We start from the raw sequence: 25,073 nt of genomic DNA, 5'->3' as shown, positions 1-25,073 counted from the left end.
ATGTTGTATTAATCCATCTAACACAGGCTATTGTATGGATCACGTGACCATGATAATTTGCTCATGAGTTGATCACTTGTGGATAATTATGAGGTCACTAGAGGAACAGTGGAAAGATATGCTACCATGCCCAACAGATGGGCAGTGGTGCAGTGCCTTGGTACTCCAGGTACATTGTGCCTCAGAACACTTGAACATGGGTAAGCAACTGCCAAATTCCATGTTGCAAGACCATGATTTCAGCCATACCATCGGGGAAGATTCTGAATGCAGGCCAGGCTGTGACAGGGTGGAGTTGGAGAGTGAGACATATAGCTTATAGTAACTAATGGAAGACTACTAGTGGATGCCGGGGAGCAGGTATTCTGACCCTCCTCTTGGTAGAGGCAAGGGATGGAAAGTGTTTACTTAAAAAACATGTTAAAAACAGAGCACACTTATTCTTCAAAATTTCAATCTCATTACCTTTCAAATTAACTGTGATTCCCAACTAGGTCATCACAAAACGATCTATATACCCTGGTTAAGAACAGTCATGTTTCTGGGAGAGAGGAGCCAAATCCACCCTGATCTGAATCATGTAGTTTCAGATTTTTTTTTGGATAAATAAGAATTTCAGCCCAATTTGTACCAATTCAGATTTGCTCTCTATAGCATGATGACATGCACAAGCACCCTGTGATAAGGTATACTGACCTTTCTGTTGGTCGGGCTTGACCAAACCATGTGTCAGCTGATTGTTTCTTCAAAGGTAGGTGAATTGATTTGTTCTATGCATTTCACTCCATTGTGGTTAGTTGTGTATGTCTGTTGCCACTAGTCAAGGCTGTGGTTGAGGCCTGTACTAATTGTCCATATTACTTAGAGTTACACAGAATGTAAGTTCCCAACTGGTTCATGCCAGTGCTTATGCTTATACAAGCATCCTCCCAGGCCACTTCATCAAACTCTATCAGCATGGCTTTCTATTCCTTTCTCCATCAAGTGTTCATCTAACTTCCCCTTGAATGCATCAATGCCATTGACTCATAGTAATCCATGTAGTAGGGGCAAAGCAGCCTGCTTGATTGGCATCCCTTCTACAAACATTCACTCCACCACCGATGAACAAAGGCAGCAGTCTGTACCATCTACAAGATGCACTGCAGAAACTCGCCAAGGCTGCTTAGACAGCACCTTCCCAACCCATGACCGCTATCATCCAGAAGAACAAGGACATGGGAACACCACCACCTGCAAGTTCTCCTCCAAGCCACTTACCATCCTGACTTGGAAATATATCGCTGTCCCTTCACTGTCACTGGGTTAAAATCCTGGAACTCACTGTGGTTGTTCCTACACCACATGAATTGTAGCTGTTCAAGAAGGCAGCTCACCACCACTTTCTCAAGGGCAATGAGGGATGGGCAATAAATGCTGGCCTAGCCAGTGACACCCGCATCCCGTAAATGAATGAATAAAAAAAAGTGAGTGCCACATTCTCACCACTGTGGGTAAAGATATTTTTCCTGAATTCATTATTGGATTTATTGGTGACTATCTTAACATTTATGGCACCCAGTTTCAGTTTCCCCAAAAATGGACATATCTTCACTACGTCTGCCCTTTCAAATGCTTTCATAATCTTGAAGGATATGTGTACAATAGTGTTCAAGTTTAGTCGAGGAGATGTAAATTTAATCCCTGTTGGTGGTTGTGTGTCCAGGTCCACGGTGTTCTGCTTAGGAACATAGGACCAGGAGTAGGCCATTCAGCCCATTGAGCCTGCTCTGCCATTCAGTACAATCATGGCTGATCATCCACTTCAGTACCTTTTACCCACACTATTTCCATATCCTGTTATGTCATTGGTATTTAGAAACTGTCAATCTCTGTCAACCCAAACTTATGGGTTTGAATCTGAGAGCGGGTGGCATATTAGAGGCTTCAACCCAACAGTAACAAAGTTAGATAAAAGCAAAACACTGTGGATGCTGGAAATGTGAAACAAAAATGAAAATGCTGGATAATCTCATCTGGTCTGACGGCATCTGTGGAGAGAAAAAAACAAAGTTAACGTTTCGAGTCCACATGACCCTTCTTCAGAGCCTTCTTCAAATTTAACCAAGTTGGATTTGACGGCCAAAAATCCAAAATCTGTTCAATGTAAAGAATAAAAAAAATTAAGGTGACATTTTTGAATATTGTATTATTATGTTACTGAAGTTTGCCATCCTTGATGTTTGGCTTTTACTTGTGCTTTAATTTCAGACTAATCGCCAAATTAGTAAAAAGAAAAGATGTAATTTGTAAAAATTGGTCCTTGCCTGATTTTGAGATATGGCAGTAGACTATCACCTTCACTACCCAAGTGGTAATCTGACAGAGCAGATCATTCAATCGTTATAGAACCTGCATTGGTTTCATCCAGTGAATCCTATAAAGGTTCGCTCCCCCAAGTTACCTCCACGCAGTGATCAGGAAAATTTACCTGCATGTACTTCAAGTTTTTTTTCTTCTCCATTTCATCCATTGTTAATCTGTAGGGTTCTAGACAAAACCAGTCAATAGAGAAACAAATACCAAGACTTTACAATGGATCATAAAATAGTGTAAAACTTTTCAAAAGAGTTTTCCATCCCTTATTCTCACCATGTGCACATGAGAATATTGTGTGTGTGCCCTTCCTTCAAAAGGACATTGCTATGTTGGTGAAGCAATAAGTGGATGATTCCGGACTGATGAGCAAATTTGAGGCAAATGCCAATATTCAAACTGACAACCACTGATCCTGCAGCAACTGATCAGTTTGTGCTGGTTCATGCACAGATGTTAATGTCAAGATAATTTATCAAGGAGCCACGTTTGCAGAGACTCATGAAGGAGGCTTGTGGCTCCATGTTTTCACTGTGTGAGACCCTCGACCAACAAACCAAACGTATCTTCAGCTTCTGCATCGTTCCTGGCCCCAGTATTAGTGCCAGGATTGGGTTATATTAAGGAGTCCTCATCCCTTATTTGTATTGCCAAGACATAGCGTTGAACAAAGACTGCCCTTCAGCATAGTCCCGGAGGATAGTGCAAGCAAATGTCATGCCTGTTTCCATCCATGTGATTATTCCCAGTTGATATGGACTCCTTAGAACAGAAGTGTGGTGACACGGTCTGGCCTGTTTGTTACTGAGAATGTGAAAACTAGACATTCTTCCAAGTGCAGACATTTTATGAAGTCCTTCATACCTCAGGGGTGTCGCTACCATTAAGGGTCACTTGGTGAACACTCTGGAGGCTGAATTCAGATTGAATAGCTTTATTAGTATCAAAACAAGAGTAGTTCTGTCGAAGGGTCATGAGGACTCGAAACGTCAACTCTTTTCTTCTCCGCCGATGCTGCCAGACCTGCTGAGTTTTTCCAGGTAATTCTGTTTTTGTTTTTATTTCCCATGTGGTTCATTGATCAGTCAATGGAATTTTTCCTAAAGTAGGTAGAATAAATGTTACATGGAGCCTTCTTCTGGACTTGCTTCAGGCTTGTTAATATTAAACCAGTCCTCTGCTCAACATTATTCTTTTGTCTCTCAGAAGCCTGGAAAATGTATCCACTTTGTTGTGTGTTTGTGTGCATGTGTTTACTGGAGATAGCATTGAGATGAAGAGGATTAATTGGGAGTCAGAATCTTGATTCTAATTTTAATAAGAATGAAGTTTTTGGTTGAATTTTCATGTTGTGCCATGTGGTCTTACTGTATGGTATCATGCCTTGTCAGGTCTGTCCGGTGGAAGACACCTGTGACCAGGAGATGAGGGAAGACCAGGAAGAATGCTTTGCAGCACGCAGACCAGTTTCAACACCCCCTTCTGAGTCTGAATCCTCTATCTCTGCAGCACAAGGAGAAGCTCTGACAGTTGTGGACATTTGCCCAGGTTAGGTGTCAAGCAGAGGGAAATAAAGGTAGTTTGAGAAATGAAACTAACAAGAGACTGTAACCTTTCAGCTCTGCAAATTTGGCTCAAGCGCAGCACAGACTAATGAAGTGAAAGTTTACTGTTCCCGCTGTTTATTAGAAACCCACATTAAATGTCTCAGCATAATCTTAATATTAATTTCTGATTGAATGAACTAACACTAATTGGTTGGTGTATGGAAGTGGAAAATTGTTACTTTTGAAAGAAAGATTTGCATTTATATAGTCTTTCACAAAACAAGGCTAAAGCATTTGCAACCAACTGCAGCAAGAAGTGCTGAGTGGATGATCCATCTCGGCCTCCTTCTCAAATCCCCAGCATCACACATGCCAGTCTCCAGCCAATTTAATTCACTCCACATGATATCGAGAAATAGCTGAAGGCACTGGATACAGCAAAGGCTGTAGACCCTGATAACATCCTGATTGTAGTACTGAAGACTTATGCTCCAGAACTTGCCGTGTCCCTAGCCAAGCTGTTCCAGTACAGCTTCAGCACTGGCATCTACCTGAAAATATGGAAAATTGCCCAGGTATGTCCTGTCCATAGGAAGCAAGACAAATTTAATCCAGCCAATTACTGTCTCATCAGTCTACTCTCAATCATAGGCAAAGTGATGGAAGGTGCCTTTGACAGTGCTATCAAGCACTCAGTACTTACTCATTACATACCTAATTACTCAGTAATAACTTGCTCAACAATGCTCAGTTTGGGTTCTGCCAGATCTCAGCACAGCCTTGGTCAAAACATGGACAGATGAGCTGAATTGAAGAGGTGGAGTGAGAGTAACTGCTCTTGATATCAAGGCAGCATTTAACTGAGAATGGCATCAAGGGGTCCTAGCAAAATTGAAGACAATGGGCAAACGCTCCACTGTTTGGAGTCGTACCTTGCACAAAGGAAGATGGTGGTGGTGGTTGGAAGCCAATCATCTCAGACCCAGGACATTGCTGCAGGAGTTCTTCATAATAGTGTCCTAGCCCGACCATCTTCAGCTGCTTAATCTCTCTATTATAAGGTCAGATGTAGGGATGTTCGCTGATGTTTGCACAGTGTTCAATAACACATGCAACTCCTCAGATATTAAAGCTGTTCATGCCTGCATGCAGCAGGACCTGGACAATATTGAGGCTTGGGCTGTTAAGTGGCAAATAACATTTGTGCCACACAAATGTCAGGCAATGATCATCTCCAACAAGAGAGAATCTAACCATATCCCCTTGACAGTCATTGGCATTTCTACCCCTGAATCTCCCACTATCAACGCCCTGGGGGTTACCAATGACCAGAAACTGAACTGGGCCAGCCTTATAAATACGGTAGCTACTCAACTCCTGACTCCCAATCATCTACAAAGCACAAGTCAGGAGTGTGATGGAATACTTGCCACTTGCCTGGATGAGTGCAGCTCCAAAAACACTTGAAGCTTGACACGATCCAGCTCAAAGCACCCTATCCACCACCTTAAGCATTCACAGCCTCCAACACCATCGCACAATGGTAGCAGTGTCTGCACTTTCCGTTCTTATTAAGTAGAACGCCCCTGCTTATTTTCAAAATGGTGCCCTATCATCTTCATTGTTATTACATTCCTGTTGACATTGGTTGTGGCTCAGTTTAGTAGCACTCTTGCCTCAGAATCAGCAGGTCATGAGTTCTAGTCCCACTACAGATACCTGAACACACAATCCAAACTTGTGTCTCCAGTGTTGAGGGTGTACTGCAGACTTGGAGCTGCTGTCTTTCCAATGAGTTGTGAAACTAAGGCCCCTTTTGCACTAAGGAGAATTTTTTTTTTGAGGGTTGTGTGACTTTGGAACTCTCTGCCTCATAAGGTGGTGTGGGAGGGGGAGAGGCCATTGAATATTTCTAAGACAGAGGTAGATAGATTCTTGTTAGGCAAGGGAATCAAAGGTTATCCGGGGTACAGGGGAAGTGGAATTCAAAATGCAAACATCAGCCATGATCTTATCAAATGGCGGAGCGGGCTTGAGGAGCCAAATGGCCTATTTCTATTTCTCTTTCCTATGTTCATATGCTCTCTCAGCTGAATGTATTAGAACTATTTAATGAGCAAGAGAGTTTTTCCCAGTGTCCTGGCCATCATTTAACCCTCAATCAACATTGGTCATTATCATATTGCTGTTTGTGGGAGCTTGCTGTGCACAAATTGTCTGCTGTGCTTCCTACATTACAACAGTGACTACACTTAAGAAGTACTTCACTGGCTGTGAAGTACTTTGGCACATCCAGAGATTATGGAAGGAGCTGTATAAATGGAAGCATTTATTTATTTTCCAGTAAAAGAGTTTTTACTTCAGCATCATTTCTTTATCTTACAGAACGAGCAGGGCCACCTAGTGTGACCTCAGCAAATGCATCCGTTATTAGGTCCTCTGCAGACACGCTGAGGTTCTCCAGTCCTTCCGCTCTCATTGTCCCACCTGCCAAACTGAAACACAATGGCGCCGTCTCTTCCAGCAACCTTCCTGGGACGGATAACAAGCCACCACAGGCCATTGTGAAACCGCAGATCCTGACCCATGTCATTGAAGGGTTTGTTATTCAGGAGGGACTGGAGCCATTCCCTGTGAGTAGACCTTGTCTTTTTTGTTCCAGATCATTATTATTATTATTTAGCAAATGCAAATCCCCGGAGCCAAGCGATCGCCTCCTCATTAGCTGAATTTAAGATGATTAGTCTGGCACTTTGTCTGTAGAGGGGACGCTCCTTGGTAATGTGCAGCATTGTTTGTGTCTCTCCACAAGTGCATAAGGGGTTTGTACTGAGGCTGCAGTGGTGGAGGTTGGCTGCACAGGGACCCTGACTTGTCCTGAACCTGTTTAGCAAGGACCACTCCCGCCATGGTAGATCAAAACCTGCCATTTGACCAGTAGGGTTTGTCACAAGCAGCTTTTCCGGATCATTAATAATAACCCTAGTGATTTTCCCCCTTCACTTCATAAAGTCACTGATTCATGCGAGAAGATTGCTGGCCACCTCCACGACCACTAATGCTCCAGCGCAGTACCAAAGGAATGCTGCAGTTGTTTTAGGTGCCATCTTTCAGATGAGATGTTAAATCGAGGCTGTGCCTGCTCTCTAAGGTCTATTGGCATGATTTCGAAAAAGAACAGGGAATTTCCTCTCTGACATTCTGGTCAGCATTTAACCCTCAAAACATCACTAAATCTGTTTAATTAATCATTTATGGGATTTTGCTGTGTGTAATTTCCCTGCATTGCAATAGTGACTTCATTTCAAGACTGCTTTTTTTAAGGTTGGCCCTCAGAACATCCATATTGCTGACAAAGCTAGTGTTTATTGACCAGCTCTAGTTGCTCTGAAAAGATGGTTGTGGGCCACCTTTTATAGATGCTTAATACAACTGAGTGACTTACCCCACGGTAGAGGCCAGTTAAGCCAACTACTTTGGTATGGGACTGCAGTCAAAGGACATTAGTGAACCATTTGCGTTTTTATGACAATCCAACGGCTTCATTGTTGCTTGTGCAGACTCCAGTTTTAAACTATATTCAGTTTAATCAGATTTATTCGATTGCCATATTTATTTTAACTGAATTCAAATAGTCAAACTGCCACGGTGGGATTTGATTTCAGATTATTACTCCAGAATTACTAGCTCAGTAATACAGAGAAAGTCTTTTTTAAGTTGTAGATACGTTCCTAGAAACCACTACTTATATCAAAACTATTTATATGAAAGCAGGTTTTTTTATTTAAATGCATGTAATATTAGATTATGCATCCCCAACCCAAGATTTTCAATCCCAATAAGTAACATAAACATGAAATAACTAAAACACAATGTGAATACTTAATCTGGATTCCTAGTGATACAGCAAAGAACCAAAGAGGTTTCGTTTTACCTGATTATTCTAAAATAAAGCGACAAAATATATCCCCAAGGAAGAGATCGATTTCCCCTATGCTCACATGTGTTAATTTGTTTCATCCCTTAAAATGACCAGGTTGCCTTGCTAATTTGACCCATTACTGGAGACTTCTTGACCTTGGCCCCATTCTTCCTGTGGAGCCAGTGACTGCTCCCCAGCTGTTCCATGGTTGGGTGGTGGTAGAGGGAGACCAAATCCTAAGCCAAAAGTTCAGAGAATGGAGAAACAGCCCTTTCATTGACCCACCCAGCCCCTATATCTATTCAGACAGTAAGAAAAAGACTGATGCACCTGGTTCCCAAATATACCTCTTTATACAGGGGTAGGTTATACTTAAAACTTATAAATGGGTAGTAATTTTTGAACTACTTCGTACAAAACTATTCAATTTGGGACGCCTTAAAAAGGTGTGTAGCTGTATAACTACTACACAACTATATCTTGTTACTTTATTGATTGTTGGAATCATACCTAGCACAAAGAAAGATGGCTGTGGTTGTTGGAGGTCAATAATCTCAGTTTTTTTTAATTATTCATTCGGGGTTGCTGGCTAGGCGAGCATTTATTGCCCATCTCTAATTGCACTTGTCCAGGACATCACTGCAGGAGTTCCTCAGGGTAGTGTCCTTGGCCCAACCATTCTCAGCTGCTTCATCAATGACATTCCTTCCATCATAAGGTGAGAAGTGGGAATGTTCGTTGATCTTTGTACAATGTTCAGCACCATTCGCCACTCCTCAGATACTGAAGCAGTCCATGTCCAAATGCAGCAGGACCTGAACAATATTCAAGTTTGAGTTGACAAGTAACATTCATGCCACACAAGTGCCAGGCAATGAAAATCTCCAATCAGAGAGAATCTAACCATCACCTCTTGACATTCAATGGCATTACCATCGCTGAATCCCCCACTATCAACATCCTGGGGTTTACCATTGACCAGAAACTGAATTGGACTAGCCATATAAATACTGTGGCTACAAGAGCAGGTCAGAGGCTAGGAATCCTCTGGCGAGTAACTCACCCTCTGACTCAACAAAGCCTGTCCACCATCTACAAGATGCAAGTTAGGATTGTGATGAAATACTCTTCACTTGCCTGGATGACTCCAGCTCAAACAACATTCAAGAAATTTGGCACCATCCAGGATAAAGAGGCCCGCTTGATTGGCATCCACAAACATTCACTCCCTCCACTACTGACGCACAGTGGCTGCATTGTATGCCATCTACAAGATGCACTGCAGGAACTTACCAGGCCCCCTTAGGCAACACCTTCCAAACCCATGACCACTACCATCTAGAAGGACAAGGGCAGCAGACACATGGGAACACCACCACCTGAAAGTTCCCCTCCAAGCCACTCATCATCCTGACTTGGAACTGCCGTTCCTTCACTGTTGCTGGGTAAAAATCCTGGAACTGTCTTCCAAACAGCACTGTGGATGTACCTACACCACAGACTGCAGCAGTTCAAGAAGGCTGCTCACCACCATCTTCTCAAGGGCAATTCAAATGGGCAATAAATGCAGGCCTAGCCTGTGACACCCACATCCCATGAATTAATAACAAAAAATTTGAAGCACTTTGAGACCTCTTAAGATAGTGAAAGGTGCTAGACAAATGCAAGTTCCTTTCTTTGGTCTTGTTGTGCACTCAGGCATCCTGCTGATTAATAATGCCTCTTTCACGGTCTCTATGACAACTAGAGATAGGCAATTGGTGTTAGAGTGAATCTGGGACCTGAAGTGAGAAGTAATGGCTATAGTTGCTGAAATTAAATGTTGCAAAACTGCTTGCCTAAGTAAATAGCGAACTACAACCATTGCCATCTGTTATTTATTGTATATATATTAAAAAAGAACTGAATGAATTGTACACTTAATTTTTCTTCTTGACCCTGTGGACAGTGTTGTGATGGTCAGGTCAGAAAACTTGGCTTTGGCTAACCATCTATTTCTTTTGCTTTCAAGAGGGTACAATGCTGCAGCATTTAGTTATTGTTGACTGAATAACTTTATTTTTTGCAACATTTTATCCCCTTGTCAGGAGATCATAGTGAAATTCCAGGCAGAATTTTTTGATTCTTATCTCTCTGTAGTTAAAACGAAAGAATGGTCTGACGTACAGTATGTTTCACAGAATTAATAGTTTGAGCTTCTACATTGCACAAAAGCTGAAATCATGCAATGTGAGGAGACCTGTAAATCTGCGCAGAAATAGCACTTATTTAAAGGGGAACCACATTCTGTTGAATTACCTTCAACGTTATAAACCCGTCCATTTATGGATATCTCTTCATTGCCACTTGCTTTATAATGGCTGGATAGGGAGAGATTAGGAGCATCCAATGGGGCAAATCAAAAATTAAACATTTGCAGGGCTATGGGGAAAGAAAAGGGAGAGTGGATTTTTAGCTAGCTCTTTCAAAGAACTGGCCTGGGATGTAAGGGTTGAATGGCCTCTATTTGTGTTGTAAGATTCTACGATTCCAAATTTTAGTTATGTTATCAGTGCTGGTTCCCCATCATCGATTTTTAATAATTAATTGTAAGCTAGTTACAAAGGAACTGATATTATCATCCATAATCTGGTCTGTTGTGCAGGTTTCTGCAACTTAGGGACAAGACTTGGTCATTTAGCCCATCAAGCCTCTTTCACTATTCAGTTAGATCATGGCTTCTCTGTAACTTAGCTCCATTGACTCACTTTGGTTCTGTTACTCCTAATGTCCTTGCCTATCAAACATCTGTCAATCTCAGTTTTGACATTTTCTTTGATGCAACCCCCTCTCACAGCCTTATAGTTTTTTTTTGAGAAGAGAGTTCCAGATTTCCACTACCATTTATGCGAAGACGTGCTTCCTGACATCACCCCTGAATGGCCAAGCTTTAGTTTTAAGGCTATGTCCCCGTGTTCTGGATTCCCCGCATCAGAGGAAATGATTTCTCACTATCTAACCTATCAATTCCTTTAATCATCTTAAACACAATTAGATCACCCCTTAATCTTCTACACTTGAGGGGATAAGAGTGCAGTCTATGTAACCTGGTCTCATAATTTAACACTTTTAGCACCCGGGTTTCATGTTCTTTGAGTTTCAATGAGATGGCTTTGATAACTTGGCTAGAATGACCTCCCTCTGACAGGTGAGTCGCTCCTCTTTGTTGACTGAGCAGCCGGTCAAGCAGAAGATGCACTGCGAAGGTCCAGCCACATCCCCCACCTCTGTCCAGTCAGTTGGTGAGCTCCAGAGCAACACAGGCAAGCAGCTGGAAGGGTCTCTTGACAGCGATTTGGATGACCTCACCGGTGAAGGTTTGTAAACTATTTCTTGCAGAGCGTGGGGAAAAGTGCAAAGACGCAAATCAGTCAATAATGAGACCCGCTGACCATTATACACCCACCCAATTTTCTGTCCCGTTCAAAGGACGTTAAAAATGGACTTTAAAATCAGGTAGAGTGACTAATTGAAGTAGAGTAACAGCATTGAATTTTGCAGCACAGAATGAGATCATTGATATTAACTGATTATGCTCCACACAAGCCTCCTCCTGCCCTCTCCTCTAACCCGATCGAAATAATCGATTCCATTTTCCTTTATGTTTTTATCTTGCTTCCCCTGAATACATGTATGCTATCTGCCTCAACTATGCCCTGTGGTAACAAGTTCTACATTCTCACCACTCTGAGTAAATAAGGTTCTCTAATGTTGAATATATTTAAAGCTCAGATAGACAAATTTTCAGTCTCTCAGGGAATCAAGGAAAAGGGGACTGGGAGGAAAAATGGAGTTGAAGCTGAAGATCAGCCATGATCATATAGAATGGCAGAGCAGGCTCAACAGGGCGTATGGTCTACTCCTGCTCCTATTTTTTATGTTCACCTGGATGTCTTATTGGATTTATTAATGACTGTCTTATATTTGTGGCCCTTGGTTTTTGTCTCCCCCACAAGTGGAAACATTATTTCCCCAATCAAACCCTTTCATAACCTTAAGGGCCTCTACTAGCTCATCTCTCAACCTTCTGCTTCTCAACCTGCTCAGTTTTGCCTGGTCTTTCTCATAACTGTTTAGAAATGTGCAATAGTTAGTGTTATTGTGACATAAGGAGCTAGGAGCAGCTTGGGAGATCTTTGTAGATACTTAACAGAATTCAATATGTCCTGGAAAGGTTGAGGGCTCTTTTTATAACCCTCAGGTATATTCTCATGTCCTAGCTGGAATATCGAGTCCGATTCTAGACACCATACTTTAGGGAGGATGTCAAGACCTTGGAGAGGGTGCAGAGGAGATTTACTAGAACATGACCAAGGATGAGGGACTTGTGTTATATGGGAAGATTAGAGAAGTTGGGCTTCATTCTTCTTAGAGCAGAAAAGGTTAAGGGGAGATTCATAGAGCTGTTCAAGATTATTAAAAGTTTATTTGAGTAATTGAGTGTTTCCAATGGCGGAAGGGCCAGTGATCAAAGGACTCAGATTTTAGATAATTGAGAAAAAAAGCCGGAGGGACAATGAGGCGATATTTTTTAATGCAGTGTTGTTGTGGTCTGAAATGAACTGCACGAAAAGTTTGGTGGATGCAGATTCAGTAGTAACTTTCAAAAGGGAACTGGATAAATACTTGAAAAGGAAAAATTTGCAGTACTATGGGGAAAGAGCAGATGAGTGGGACTTTTTCAAAGAGCCAAGACAGTCACGATAGACTAAATGGCCTCCTTCATGTGCTGTACATTATTCAAAATCCATTTTCAAACCTCACATTACCATCCTTTATGCATGGCTTCATCAGGGCCCAAGCTGCATATTTAAAGGTGACCTTACAGGTTTAGGGCGGGTGCCCTTGCCATCTCCAATTAAAATTGGGGTTGGTCAGATCAAGGTGGAAAAGGAGTGAGTGAGTTCCGACCGCCACCACCACCACCACCCCCCCACCCCCCCCCCCCCCCCCCCCCCGCCCCCACCAATTTCCCTGCCCTGAACACTTTGTTTGGGAACTCCCTTCATCTTGAAAAGTTGACCCAGGTAAATTGTTTGCTATCATGAAGGTTGATATGCAGGCTAAAAGTGAAGAAGTTATAAGGAAGGTGAGACGATCATTCAGAACCCAAAGAAAGGAGTGCAATAATTTGCCAGAAAAAGCCATTGTTCTTAAAATTTCTTACGTTATGTTCAGAGTGGACAAATCCCTTTTGGATTTTCATCTTCCTTCCCCTGACAAGAACAGTTGTGATCAGGAACGTGCTGTGCAGAAAATCATGGACTTAGGCCAGTGTTCTGCGCCACTACATGTCATGGTGTGTTGGACTCCCCTTATGTCGTGCCATTGGTATGGATGTCGAGATGGAAGTGGGAACCTTGAAGATGGATCTGAAGGAGGGAAAGAAGACCAGCTGTCAGGCAGAAGCAGCAGAACAGCCTGTTTTTAGATATGAGTTACCTCATGGAATGATTTTTTTTTATTTCTGATTATAATTTCAGAAGGGATGGAGGGCAGCGATCCAGACATGCTGAAGTGTGAGTTCTGTGGGAAGATGGATTATGCACACAAATTCAGAAGATCAAAGCGCTTCTGCTCTATGTCATGCGCTAAAAGGTATGAAACTCACTTTTGTATATTTGGTATCTTTCTGTGCAGATTAAGTTTTTTTTTCCTTTCTTCATGGGATGTGGGTGTTGCTGGCAAGGCCAGTATTTGTTGCCTATCCCTAAATGCCCTTGAAATGAGTGGCTTGCTAGGCCATTTCGGAGGGCAGTTAAGAGTCAAACACACTGTTGTGGGTCTGGAGTCACAAATGGGTAAGACCAGACCAGGTAATGATAGCAGATTTCCTTCTCTAAAATACATTAGTGAACCAGATGGGTGTTTAAAACAATCAATGATAATTACTGAGACTAGCTTTCAATTCCAGATTTATTAATTGAATTCAAATTCCATCAGCTGCAACGGTGGAATATGAACCTCGGTCCCCGGAGCATTAGCCTAGGCCTCTGATTTACTAGTCCAGTGACATTGCCACAGCTCCACCATCCCCCCCGTAAAGTTGTATTTCAATAAATTGTTACCTTTTTGCTAAACAAGGTGATTATCTTTTTGATAATTAAGCTACTATTTAACTGTAACCTTGGGCTGAATCTTCCGGTGGCCTGCAGGGGTGGGTCCAACTCGCCGGCGCGTAAAATGACGCGTGGTGATGTCGGGCGTGTGTCCTGATGTCATTGCGCGTCACCTCGATATTTTGTTCGGTGCGCCCGCCAAAATGTCAACGGCCTATTAGGGCCGTTAAAAAAGTAATTAAACTTGTTAAGAACGTTGCCTGTCCTACTTTAAGCTGGCGGGCAGGCAAAGAGCCCAAGCGGCCTTCACATTTTTCAGGAAACCTCATCCCCGGGCAGGATGAGGGTCCCTGCAGGTTTTATAAATAAATAATTCCATTTTCCAAACTTCACAAACATGTCCCAGCTCATGTGACACTGTCACACGAGGGGACATGTTTAAATAAATCTTTATTTATTAAAAGAAAGTTTTATAATCCATTCAATCTCCCTGAGGCAGCTCCATGCCTCAGGGAGATTGCTGCGCGCAAGCCCCAACTCTCCCTCCTCCCCCCCCCCCCCCGCCCCGCCCGCACAGGTAGCTGGGCGCTACCAGCCGCGTGTTACACTGGACAGGCCTTAATTGGCCCACCCATGTAAAATGACGGCGCGCAGCTGATCGCAGGTGGTGATCGGCTCCGTGTCCGCTCCTGCCCACCATAGGAAAAACTCTCCCTCTTATACTGTAAATGCAACTTTTTCACAAAATATCGCCGCATATCTCCTTTAACAAACCACTTAATTTGTTTAAAAGTAACGCACTGATAAGCCAAGTTACTCTTTGGAACATTAGCCTACAACTGCTTAACATGATCATATAACATTCTTACCTGCTACATTAACATAGCTGTTAACCCATTTAAAATACCTAGTAGTGTGAGGAATGCCATGTGAACACATTAAGCACTCTCCAGCAACGATATAATTTCCAGGCTCTAATGAAGATGGAGTTTATCTAATCAATAAGAAGGACCTTCACTATGCACTGTTATGTGCAGCCTTTGTCACTTTTCTTTTTGTGTGATCAGTTCTATTTTCAGTGCTGGACGTTTCTTCTATGTTAATCTACCCTTTGTTTTCACCCGTGTGTTAAGATGGATTGCTTGGGATGGGAAACAGCTGGAATAGTATCTGTCCAACAGAAACCTGATTTACTAGTATCCCAAACTTAAGCCAGCATTCTTAAGCAGCATTAGCTAATAAAACACTTTGCGATCTGCTGAACAAAAACAGTAAAATGAGTCAGCACATAAATTGAGTAACTGCATTTGACACGTGGGATGTAGGTTTTCTCGGCGGGGGAGGATTGTGTTGTCTGCTGCATTTCACGGTTTAAAAATACACCAAGTTCTCTTAAGGGGCTGTTATCTCAGCAACTAAAAATTGCATCAACATGGCAGCAACTAAAAATTGCATCTACACAGCACCTTTAAAATATTAAAACATCTCAAAGTGCTTCACATTAACGATATCAGATAAAATTTGACACTGAGCCATATTAGGATATATCAGTTGTGAAGAAGAGTCATGTTGGACTCAAAACTTTAACTGTTTCTCTCTCTACAGATGCTACTGGACCTGCTGAGTTTTTCCAGCACTTTCTGTTTTTATTTAGGACAGGTGACCAAAAGTTTGGTCAAAGAGGTAATTTTTAAGGAGCATTTTAAAGGAGGAGCGAGAGATAGAGAGGTTTAGGGAGGGAATTCCAGAGGTTAGGGCCTCAGCCGCTGAAGGCATGGCCAGCTAGTGGTGTGGCAAAAGAAGTCAGGGTATGCACAGGAGGTCAGAGGAATGCAGAGTCCTTGTAGGATTGTAAGGTTGGAGGATCACCACAAAGCTAGAAGGGAACCACTATGAATTGTTCACAGTAACAATATTATACCAAGTGCCAAGGAAGGTTTGCATTCCAGTCGGCTTGAATGTACTGGAAATCAGCTAGGTTTACCATTATTGGTCCTTATCAGAATAAATATTTTTCATGACAATGCAATTGCTAATGTGTTTCAGATTACATAGAATTAGGTAGAGTTCAAAGCACAGAAACAGGTAATTTGGTCCAATCGGTTTAAGCCAATATTGGTGCTCCACAAAACTCCTCCCATTTTACTTTATCTAACCTTATCTACTTATCCGTAAATTTCTTGCTCCCATGTACTTATCTAGATTCCCCTCAAAACTTTTTATTGACCCAGTGATTTTTTGAAAGTCATTGACTCTTTAAATAACAATCCATTTTCCCTGACTAAAATGACCTAAAATGGATCTGCAGCTTTCCCCGATGAATCTGATTTTAAAAATGTCATGGACCTGTACAACAAGTTCTCACCAGCTCCACAAGGCACCTCCACAAAGGAACAACAGCCTGATTTGGGAGGAAGCATTGGAGATCGCGCTGCACACCAAGCACCGCAACTATAGATCATAGACTGCCATCTGGATACATTAGGCTTGGCCCTGTGTGCATCTGCCTAGGAATCCCAAGAAAATCCAAACCCAACGTCACCTTCAAACCCACCCCAACCACGTCCCCAACCACAAGCTTATTCCCAACCCCTGCCCCATCGCCATCTGCAACCCCATCCCAAACCATCCACATCCCCATCCACAACCACATGCCCAGCTCCAAAACCAACAAACACATCAACACCCCCAACTCCAAACCCTAACCTCAAACCCAATTGCATCCCCATCCTCCACTCCCAATGCAAACTGAGCCTCAACACCATCCACAATCCAACCTCAGATAACAAACACATTATCAGACCATCCTTTTATAAATAAGGCACTCTGATTCTTGAGCATATTTATGTTTATAGATGTGCAGTTATGCCAACACACAAGGCTTCTATAGATTATCTGTAAGCATACTGCACAGCTGCAACTGGATGTGGATCAGTATTGAATTCTGAAATGATGATTTCAAGTAGTTTAGAAGGGTGAAATTTGGCCCATTGTGTCTCTGCCAGCTCTTTGCAAGCGCCATCCAATGCATCCCAGACTCCTGCTCTTTCCCTATTGTTCCTTTTAAAGTGTATATCCAGTTTTCTTTTGAAAGTTGTTACTGAAACTGCTTCCATCACCCTTCCAGGCAGTGCATTCAATATCACAACAATTTGTTGCTTAAAAAACTCTCCTTATCTCCCCTCTTTTTCTTTTGCCTATTATCTTAAATCTGTGGCCTCTGGTTACTGTTTCTCCTGTCAGTGGAAACATTTTTGCCCATGAACACTTATGAATACCTCATATCATTTTAAATGATTCTGTTAAATATACCCTTAACTTGCTCTGTTCCAAGAAAAACAGCCCCAGTTTCTTTGAAAAAGATTGTACCAAAACCATATCGCTTTTTATCAACAATGTGTCAGCAGCGTACTTGACAGGCAGAATATTTACAGAGAACACTGGTGTTATCCATGAAGTGAAGTTACATTGTAGGGACTAGGAGATTAAAACCTTGGTTAAAGAAAGACTTGCATTTATAACGCATCTTTCATGATCTCAGGATGTCCCAAAGTGCTTTATAGTCAATTAACTACTTTTGAAGTTGTAGTCATTGTTGTAATGTAGGAACCTCAGCAGCCAATTTTTGAACAGCAAGTTCCCACAAACAGTAATATGATAATGACCAGATAACCTGTTTTAGTGATGTTGGTTGAGGGATAAATCTTGGCCAGAACGCTAGGAGAACTCCCCTTCTCTTTTTTGAATGGCGCTATGGGATCTTTTAAGTCCACCTCTGTTTAACATGTAATTTAAAAGATGTTGGGCAGAATCTTCTGTTCTGGAGACTAAATCCGGTGACAGGCAGGAAAGTTGGCGCGATTCCCACTGGGATGGCTGAGCATGTGCAATCTTCCGCTTTTCAGCTCATTAATTATACATCCGTGAGAAGCTTGGCGAATCTGGTGGCGCCGTTACCTCATGGGGTCAAAGGTTCTGGAGCTATATTTAAACGGCACCTGGACAGCCATTCATTCACTGCAGGCCAGGAGCTCCAGATTCTGCATCAATCAGAATGTCTAAGAGAAAAAAGCAATCGTCGGCCTCACAGTTTAGCAACACCGCCCTGGAGACTCTCCTCCAGGCCATCCAGGAAAGGCAGGAGGTGCTCCTTCCAAGGGATGGGAACAGGAATCCCTCCCACCTGACCACACTGGCCTGGGAAGAGGTGGCTGGGGTGGTTAGTGGCCATGGGGCCCAAAAAAAGGGCCGGCCTGCAGTGCAGGAAGAGAATAAATGATCTGCTGTGCTCCGCCAGGGTAAGTGAAACATCTACTCACTGCAAACTCACTATCTCATAAGTGCATCTGGCAGTGTAAGGGTTGGAATGCACAGGGCTGGCACAAATGACTAGCAGATGGGATATCAGCACTGAATGTGTGCCAGCCACCTTAAGCTCTCCATCTCATATTAGTGGCTGGACACATGGATTCTTAATCACTTACTGGGGAGGGATCAGCAGTGACATTAGGTATGCATGCTTCTGAACTGCGCATTCACCTCGTGGCCTCACAATCATTCCTGTCTTTCTGCAGGACAAAATATCCCATAACAAGAGAGAGCGTGCAAAAATCAGAGGTGGCACCCTGGAAATCCACCCCCTCAGTACATTCGAGGAACAGGCCGCTGAGCTGGCAGGAGAGGAGAGACACCATGCCTGTGCAGAAGGTGTGATCGGCCTCCACCAACAACCGAGTGAGGATGCATCCAGTATCTATCTGCAATATGCTGGCATTGACTGTGAGTAATCTTCAATGTATGTGCCTACTTAGTCAATCACTAAATCTTTCTTTTCTCAATTCCAGGTACCAGCAAGAAAATGAGGAGGACATCACCATCCAGGCGCCACAGCCCCAGCCCCCAGGCCACCTCTGAGGTGGAAGCCGTAGTATCCTCAGAGGGAGCACCATCATTGCGTTCACCTGCACCCTCCACCAGTGCAGATACACACATCTTGGTGGGACTTAGTTCTAGAGCAGGCTTGGGTTCGTAATCTGGTGATCGCCTCACAAACAGGGAACCACAGCTGGTGGAGGCAGTAGCAGCTGAGGCCTCTGACACTCAAGTGGACTGCTGGAGACCAGGCCCCTTCTGAGTCCGAGTACAAAGATGAGCCTCTGAACTTGGCCCTAAGAGACCTCTTGGAGATGCAGAAACAGGCAGGGGAACATAGGCAGAGTTGTCAGAGGTCATCCACAGATTAGACTGAAGGCTGGAGGAGTCTGTCCATGTTCTGTCTGCTGTCATGGCTCTGGCATGCAAGCACATCAAATTCTCCATGAAAGAGTGGTGGCCGCGTTGGAGACCCAGATCCCGCGGTTTCTGCCAGATTTGCACTCGGACCTGCACATCGTTGCTCTAGCCATGGGTATGTTCCAACAGCTAGCTAGGTGAGAGGGGACCAGGCACCTCGACCTTCCTCCAGGTGCTCCTTCTTAAGGAGTCAGGCAAGGGCTATCAGGCACCCACTGGGAGGAGTGCCAGCCAGGCACTTTGGGGGCATCCACCCAGGACACTCCAAGGGTGCCTTGCTTCTCCACTTCCCCTCTGCCAGTGACCCCATCAACCCCAGCAGGTCAGGCGAAAGCACACCTGCACCTGAGCAGGACCCCTTTAGCAGCAAGCCAGATACCTCAAGGCCTTGGGCCATCAGAGGACACCTGCCAAAGTCATCTCAGACAACAGGACGTAGCAGTCAATGGACTGCCTGTGCCTCAGCTGCAGATGTTGGGGCTGCACCTAGACCTAGTGGTAGGGTTCAAAAAATTAAGAATTGAATGCACACTGGTGGCACAGGTGTTCACTCATTGTGTATAGATGTCTCTTTTGTAAAAATATGTTGAATCTATCCATCTTCAAGTATCATGGCTTCCATTTTTATTCAATTTACTTCAAAGTTTCATGGTCATTTAAGGGTCCAGGATGTTGCCCCCAAAGAAGTTCCATCAAGAACTTCAACTGCTTCAGTTCTCCCACATTTTCACCAGAGTGTGTCATCTATAATTCTACATCAACAACATTGGGCAATACACATAATATGTGACGGTGCTGCCTGGCCAATACTCCTGTCAGCTATCATAGGTTACCATGCTTTGGCCTCGGAAGAAGTGCTCATTGAGGTTATTGATTTTACTGCTGCTGTTTTGCTAATGTCAGTTTGTGGATGGCACGAGTAATTGCCGCGATTTAAATTAGAATCGTTTGTCTAATGTGTCGTTTAGAATGATTTTTCATGTGTGAGAAACTTTCTGAGCACTGTAATGCTAACCTTCGAAGCCCATAGGCTTCTATGCCTGTCTGGAGGAAGCTGTAGTGTTCACATTTAATGCTGAATGGCCTTCTTTAGTGATTTGTCATTCTCTGCGAGAATTAGGCAGATGGGCACCTTAGCCTTGACTGCAAGAGGATTAGAGTGTATGAATTAAGAGGTGTGTGTTCATCTTGATGAAGCTGTTTCCTGAGCTTGCAAGGGTTTCAGTAGTCTTTGGATACTTGACTCGAATTGGAAATCATTGCACGACAGGGCATTCAGAGACTTAGGGCAGAGAGACAGGAGTGGCCTCATGTGCTGCACCGTCTTGAGGATTGTGATGCAAAGCCAACTCTCTTAAGGCCACAGGTTCCAAGCAGAAAACAATTCCTCAGTGGCTGGTATATCCAAAATGACTGCTCAAGATATTGCCCTAATGCAAAGGTCATCGAGGACAGAAACTTTTCAGGCTTCTGACAATTGCAGGGTCCTGAGTGGTTGCACCTCAGCACACTTTTGTCCTGCTGAGACAATCTCAGTGAGGACAATGCAAACAAACCTTGAACCTTAACTGCATGATCAAGATACTAATGCTTATTGTTTCATGATGTCCTAATGGTGATTGGCTAGCATTAGCGAGATGATGCCTCATCATTCTGCATTGAGGAGAGCTGGTGATGAGACATATGGTGCTCTCATGATGCTGCTCACTGTCTGGTTATGCCAGAAAGAGTGATATGTGTGGTCGGCCCATCTTATTGAGCAGGTGTCAAACTGTCATGAGTGCATCCCTGGGTAATTTGGAATTGCAGCCGTTTATAAGCTGCCGTGACTGCTCCTCTGTTTCTCCATCAGGCAACCCTTCCCACTTCACAGCTCTAGGTTGTGCAGGGCGCAGCAGACAAAGATGATCTGGGACACTCTCCATGGCGAGTAATGCAGAGCCCTATCTGAGTGGTCCAAACATTGGCAACGCATCTTCAGGAGACCTATCATCTGCTCCATCAGGACCTGGTGGCAGAATGTGCAGCATTGTATCTCGCTTCAGCCACACTAATTTCAGTGGACAACGAACGGGTGTCTTCAGTCACGTGTCCTGGGGGAATCCCTTGTCCCTGAGGAACTAGCCTTGTAAGCGCTGAGATTCCTCAAATATCTGTGGCACCTGCAAGTATGTCAAGATTTAAGAATAAGACATATGATGTATCATATGTATCATATATGATACCATGACAAATATATGCAGGATTTTCCTTCAGTGATCACAGATTAGCTGGATGTTCAGAGAGTGAAATCCTTTTCAATTGATGAATCTTGTGGGCTGCTGCCAGGGAGCTCTTGTGTGTAGTCAATGACACCCTGCACTTGGGGGAAACTGGATATCACTGTGAATCCCACAGCTCTGGTAGCCTGGTTTTCAGCATCCATGTAGAATGGACATACTGATGTGCTCTAGTGAAATGGCCAACTATCACCTTTATGCATTCGTGTGTCGTCGATTTGGAAATACCGCAAAGGTCCCCAGTGGAATCCTGGAAGGACCAACTGGCAAAAAGGCTCAGTGCGGCAGTTGCCTGTCAAAGCCACTGGCATGGGATGCCCTCCAAGACCTTGTGGCATAAGTTCTTTATGGAGAAGGCTGCAAATGTGAGCCACCACATCCCTGAACAATTGAGGATGCCTGTGACATTGTCTTTTGCTTATCTCCATACATGAACAGTGTCTTCAATATACCTGTGTTTGGGCCACTGGTCTTGTTGCATTTGCCCCCTTTCGGGAGTACCTTGGACCTCTTGGGGCCCCGCTCCCTCTTGCAGTTCATGCTGCTGCGTATCCTGGACCAGTGCCAATCGGTGCTGGGCCCTTCTTCTCCTCATTCATCTTAGAGCTATAAACAAGGCAGGGTTGCCTGCAGCCTGCATTCCCCATTCCTCTTTGTATCTGTCATTGAATACATTTGAGAATTTATTTAAGCTTTCTCTTGACAGGTTTCCCTCCATCTCCAAGCCAGGAGGCCAGTGCAAAGCCATTGGCCTGGCCTCCATCCAGACGGCATCCCCCAGACCACTCCTTGCAGGTGAGGCACATCCTGGAGGAACACAGGTGGCTGATACTGCCCTTCACACATGACTGCCCATGCACAAATAGGGCCTTGATCAGGGTGATTACAGCCATGTGCAAGCCCCTCCAATAGGCAATTGTCAGCTTGCCTCCATTGACACTGTATATAGAGAACTTAGCCTTGCCATAATGTCTAAACTTTAAGCATTGTGCCTTGTCAGCCATGACCATTTAACTGGGATTAGTGAAGCTTGGGGTGTGCATCTAGCTGCTGTCCAGCAGCCATAGCCCTTGAATGACTTCATCTCCATCTCCATCTCTTTTTACATGTCTCTGTCAGGAACAGATAGCCAATCATACCTACTCAAATGTAGCCCCAAATTTTAATGAATTTCCACATGAATGTGCCCCAGTAGTCAAAGTGCAATGTTCCTTCAATTGACATTTGACCCTCGAAACCTGAGCCTTGTTCTTTGTGGTTTGAGTAAATGATTAATAGGGTGCCCCTTCACTCAGCCCAAAAGTGGAGTCATTAACTCCTCCCACATGCTTTGAAACCCCTCCCACATTGTTTATTCATACTTGTTTTTCCAACTATGTCATTACTGAGTAAAGGGAAAGGTGTTGTCCTGACTTCTGTGAGTGTGACCAGCACCTTCCAATCTCCCCATGTCATCCACCAAGTTCTTCCCATCCTTCTCCACAGTCACCACCTGATTTCATTTCATGCTGTGACCATCCAACCTCTCCCCATTACCCCTGACCCCATTATAATTTATATGGATATTACTATTCCCCCCGCCATTCCTTCAATTTTGATGTCCCCATGCCCTTCGTTAATCTGACCCCTTCCCTTCTCGAAGCCACCTGCACCCATACTTACAGAGACTCTTCCATCTCCTTAAAATTGCCACTGTACCGAATCCAAACACCTTCCCTGAATGTGACTGTGCCCTCTGCATCCCAGTACCATGCCTCGAATCCCCAGGACCAGATGCCTTAGATGACTGATCACGTCCTACACATAATTCTGTGCATGGCTGTCACTGTCCAGAGATGCCTCCCCCTGCCCAAGAACAGAACCAAGACATGGTGCCACGTAGAGCCCTCTAACATGCCCCTGACAGTGTGGCCTCATTCCCCGGACAGTCTCTTAAATATGGCCTGCCCCCCCACCACCCCCAGTCTTTCACCCTTCCCATCGAGCTTTCTGGTTCTACACCTTCCACTTATTTCTGCATCTCAACCTTCCTGTATGGTTCCCCCCCCCACCCCAACCCTGTATAGTCCTGCCTCCGTCTCACTCCTCCCCACTGGTAATGCCTCCCGTGCCAAACCTTGGTGCAATTTGTGTTAATGGCACCTGATTTGTATCAGTGACGGTTTGAAAGGAAGGTGAAAGCAGCATCTACTGACCACCAAGGCATGAATGAAGTGAAGTGCACACCACTTATATACAGTCGTAATACAGAACGTTCTAGTTAGCCGCTGGCATGGAATTTAATTGGACGGGGAACATGATTCCAGTGAGTTGGCCTTTTAATGAGCATTCATGACTTGCTAATGAATAAAATTGGGGTTCCTGGCATTACTCAGTGAGAAAATGGACCCACTTTGAAAGTCAGGAGAACAAAATTGCAAACTATTTTCCCTCTGTCGGGAAACTAATTTTTTGATTCACACCAAATTAAGTGCCCCTGCCCGCCATGATTCCTGCTGCAGGTGGGATTGGAGGATTCTGCATATCATCTCCAATAGTGCAGCAGTACTGCACTGTGTCAGTCTAGATTATGTGTTTAAGGCCTGAATCTTCTGGTTGGCGTGCAAAATGATGCGTGGTGACTTCGGGCATGCACCCTGGCGTCACCATGCGTCATTCCGATCTTAACATTGACAGGTGTTTTGGAGTCGTGGTCACACCCAAGCTACACAGACAGATAAATGGGTGACCACTAGAAGGGGCAGGCAGTCAGTGCAGAAATCCCCTGTGGCTGTCCCCCTCTCTAAAAGGTATAGGGGGGGTCAAAGCACAGAAGAGCAATTGTCATAGGGGACTCTATAGTCAGTGGCTCAGATAGGTGCTTCTGTGGTCGTGAAAGAGACACCAGGATGGTATGTTGCCTCCCTGGTGCCAGGGTCCAGGATGTCTCTGATCGGGTATGGGACATTCTGAAGGGGGAGGGAGAACAGCCAGAGGTCGTGGTACACATTGGTACTAACGACATAGGCAGGAAGAGTGAAGAGGTCCTGCAGCGGGAGTTCAGGGAGTTGGGCAGAAAGTTAAAAAACAGGACCTCTAGGGTTGTAATCTCAGGATTACTCCCTGTGCCACATGCCAGTGAGGCTAGAAATAGGAAGAGAGTGCAGCTAAATACGTGGCTGAACAGATGGTGTAGGAGGGAGGATTTCCAATATTTGGATCAGTGGGATCTCTTCCGGGGCAGCTGGGACCTCTATAAGAAGGACAGGTTGCATCTAAACTGGAGGGGCACCAATATCCTGGCTGCGAGGTTTGCTGGTGTCACTCGGAAGGGTTTAAACAGGTATGTCAGGGGGGTGGGAACCAGAGCAATAGGTCAGCAAGTGAAATAAAAGACTGGGAACCAGTGAATATGGCCAGTAGGACTAAGAGGAAGGGCAGGCAGGGAGAAATTACTGAACACAGTGGGAGTTGGGGTCTGAAATGCATTTGTTTCAATGCGAGAAGTATAACAGGCAAGGCAGATGAGCTTAGAGCTTGGATTAGTACCTGTGACTATGATGTTATTACTATTACAGAGACTTGGTTGAAGGATTGGCAG

At 44.1% G+C, this 25,073-nt stretch overlaps 1 protein-coding gene across 9 annotated transcripts in view; it reads left to right on the top strand.

Annotated features, from left to right (window-relative positions):
* The window catches only part of phc3 (polyhomeotic homolog 3 (Drosophila)), a 199,644-nt gene that overhangs the window by 141,906 nt on the left and 32,665 nt on the right, over positions 1-25,073 (top strand). For 6 of the 9 annotated variants that reach the window (XM_041208147.1, XM_041208172.1, XM_041208163.1 and 3 more), the window contains 4 exons: positions 3,747-3,903; positions 6,288-6,535; positions 11,012-11,180; positions 13,347-13,461. In XM_041208147.1, the coding sequence (XP_041064081.1) occupies positions 3,747-3,903; positions 6,288-6,535; positions 11,012-11,180; positions 13,347-13,461 (689 nt within the window). Of the gene's footprint in view, positions 1-3,746; positions 3,904-6,287; positions 6,536-11,011; positions 11,181-13,346; positions 13,462-18,496; positions 18,702-18,766; positions 19,027-25,073 lie in introns of those variants that run through there. The other 3 variants (XM_041208191.1, XM_041208181.1, XM_041208201.1) reach the window with 3 other exon arrangements.

Source organism: Carcharodon carcharias, chromosome 2 (genome assembly GCF_017639515.1).
Source record: "Carcharodon carcharias isolate sCarCar2 chromosome 2, sCarCar2.pri, whole genome shotgun sequence".
NCBI classification, from domain to species: domain Eukaryota; kingdom Metazoa; phylum Chordata; class Chondrichthyes; order Lamniformes; family Lamnidae; genus Carcharodon; species Carcharodon carcharias.
Note: the sequence above shows the minus strand (reverse complement) of the source record. Positions and strands in the feature narration are given on the sequence as shown.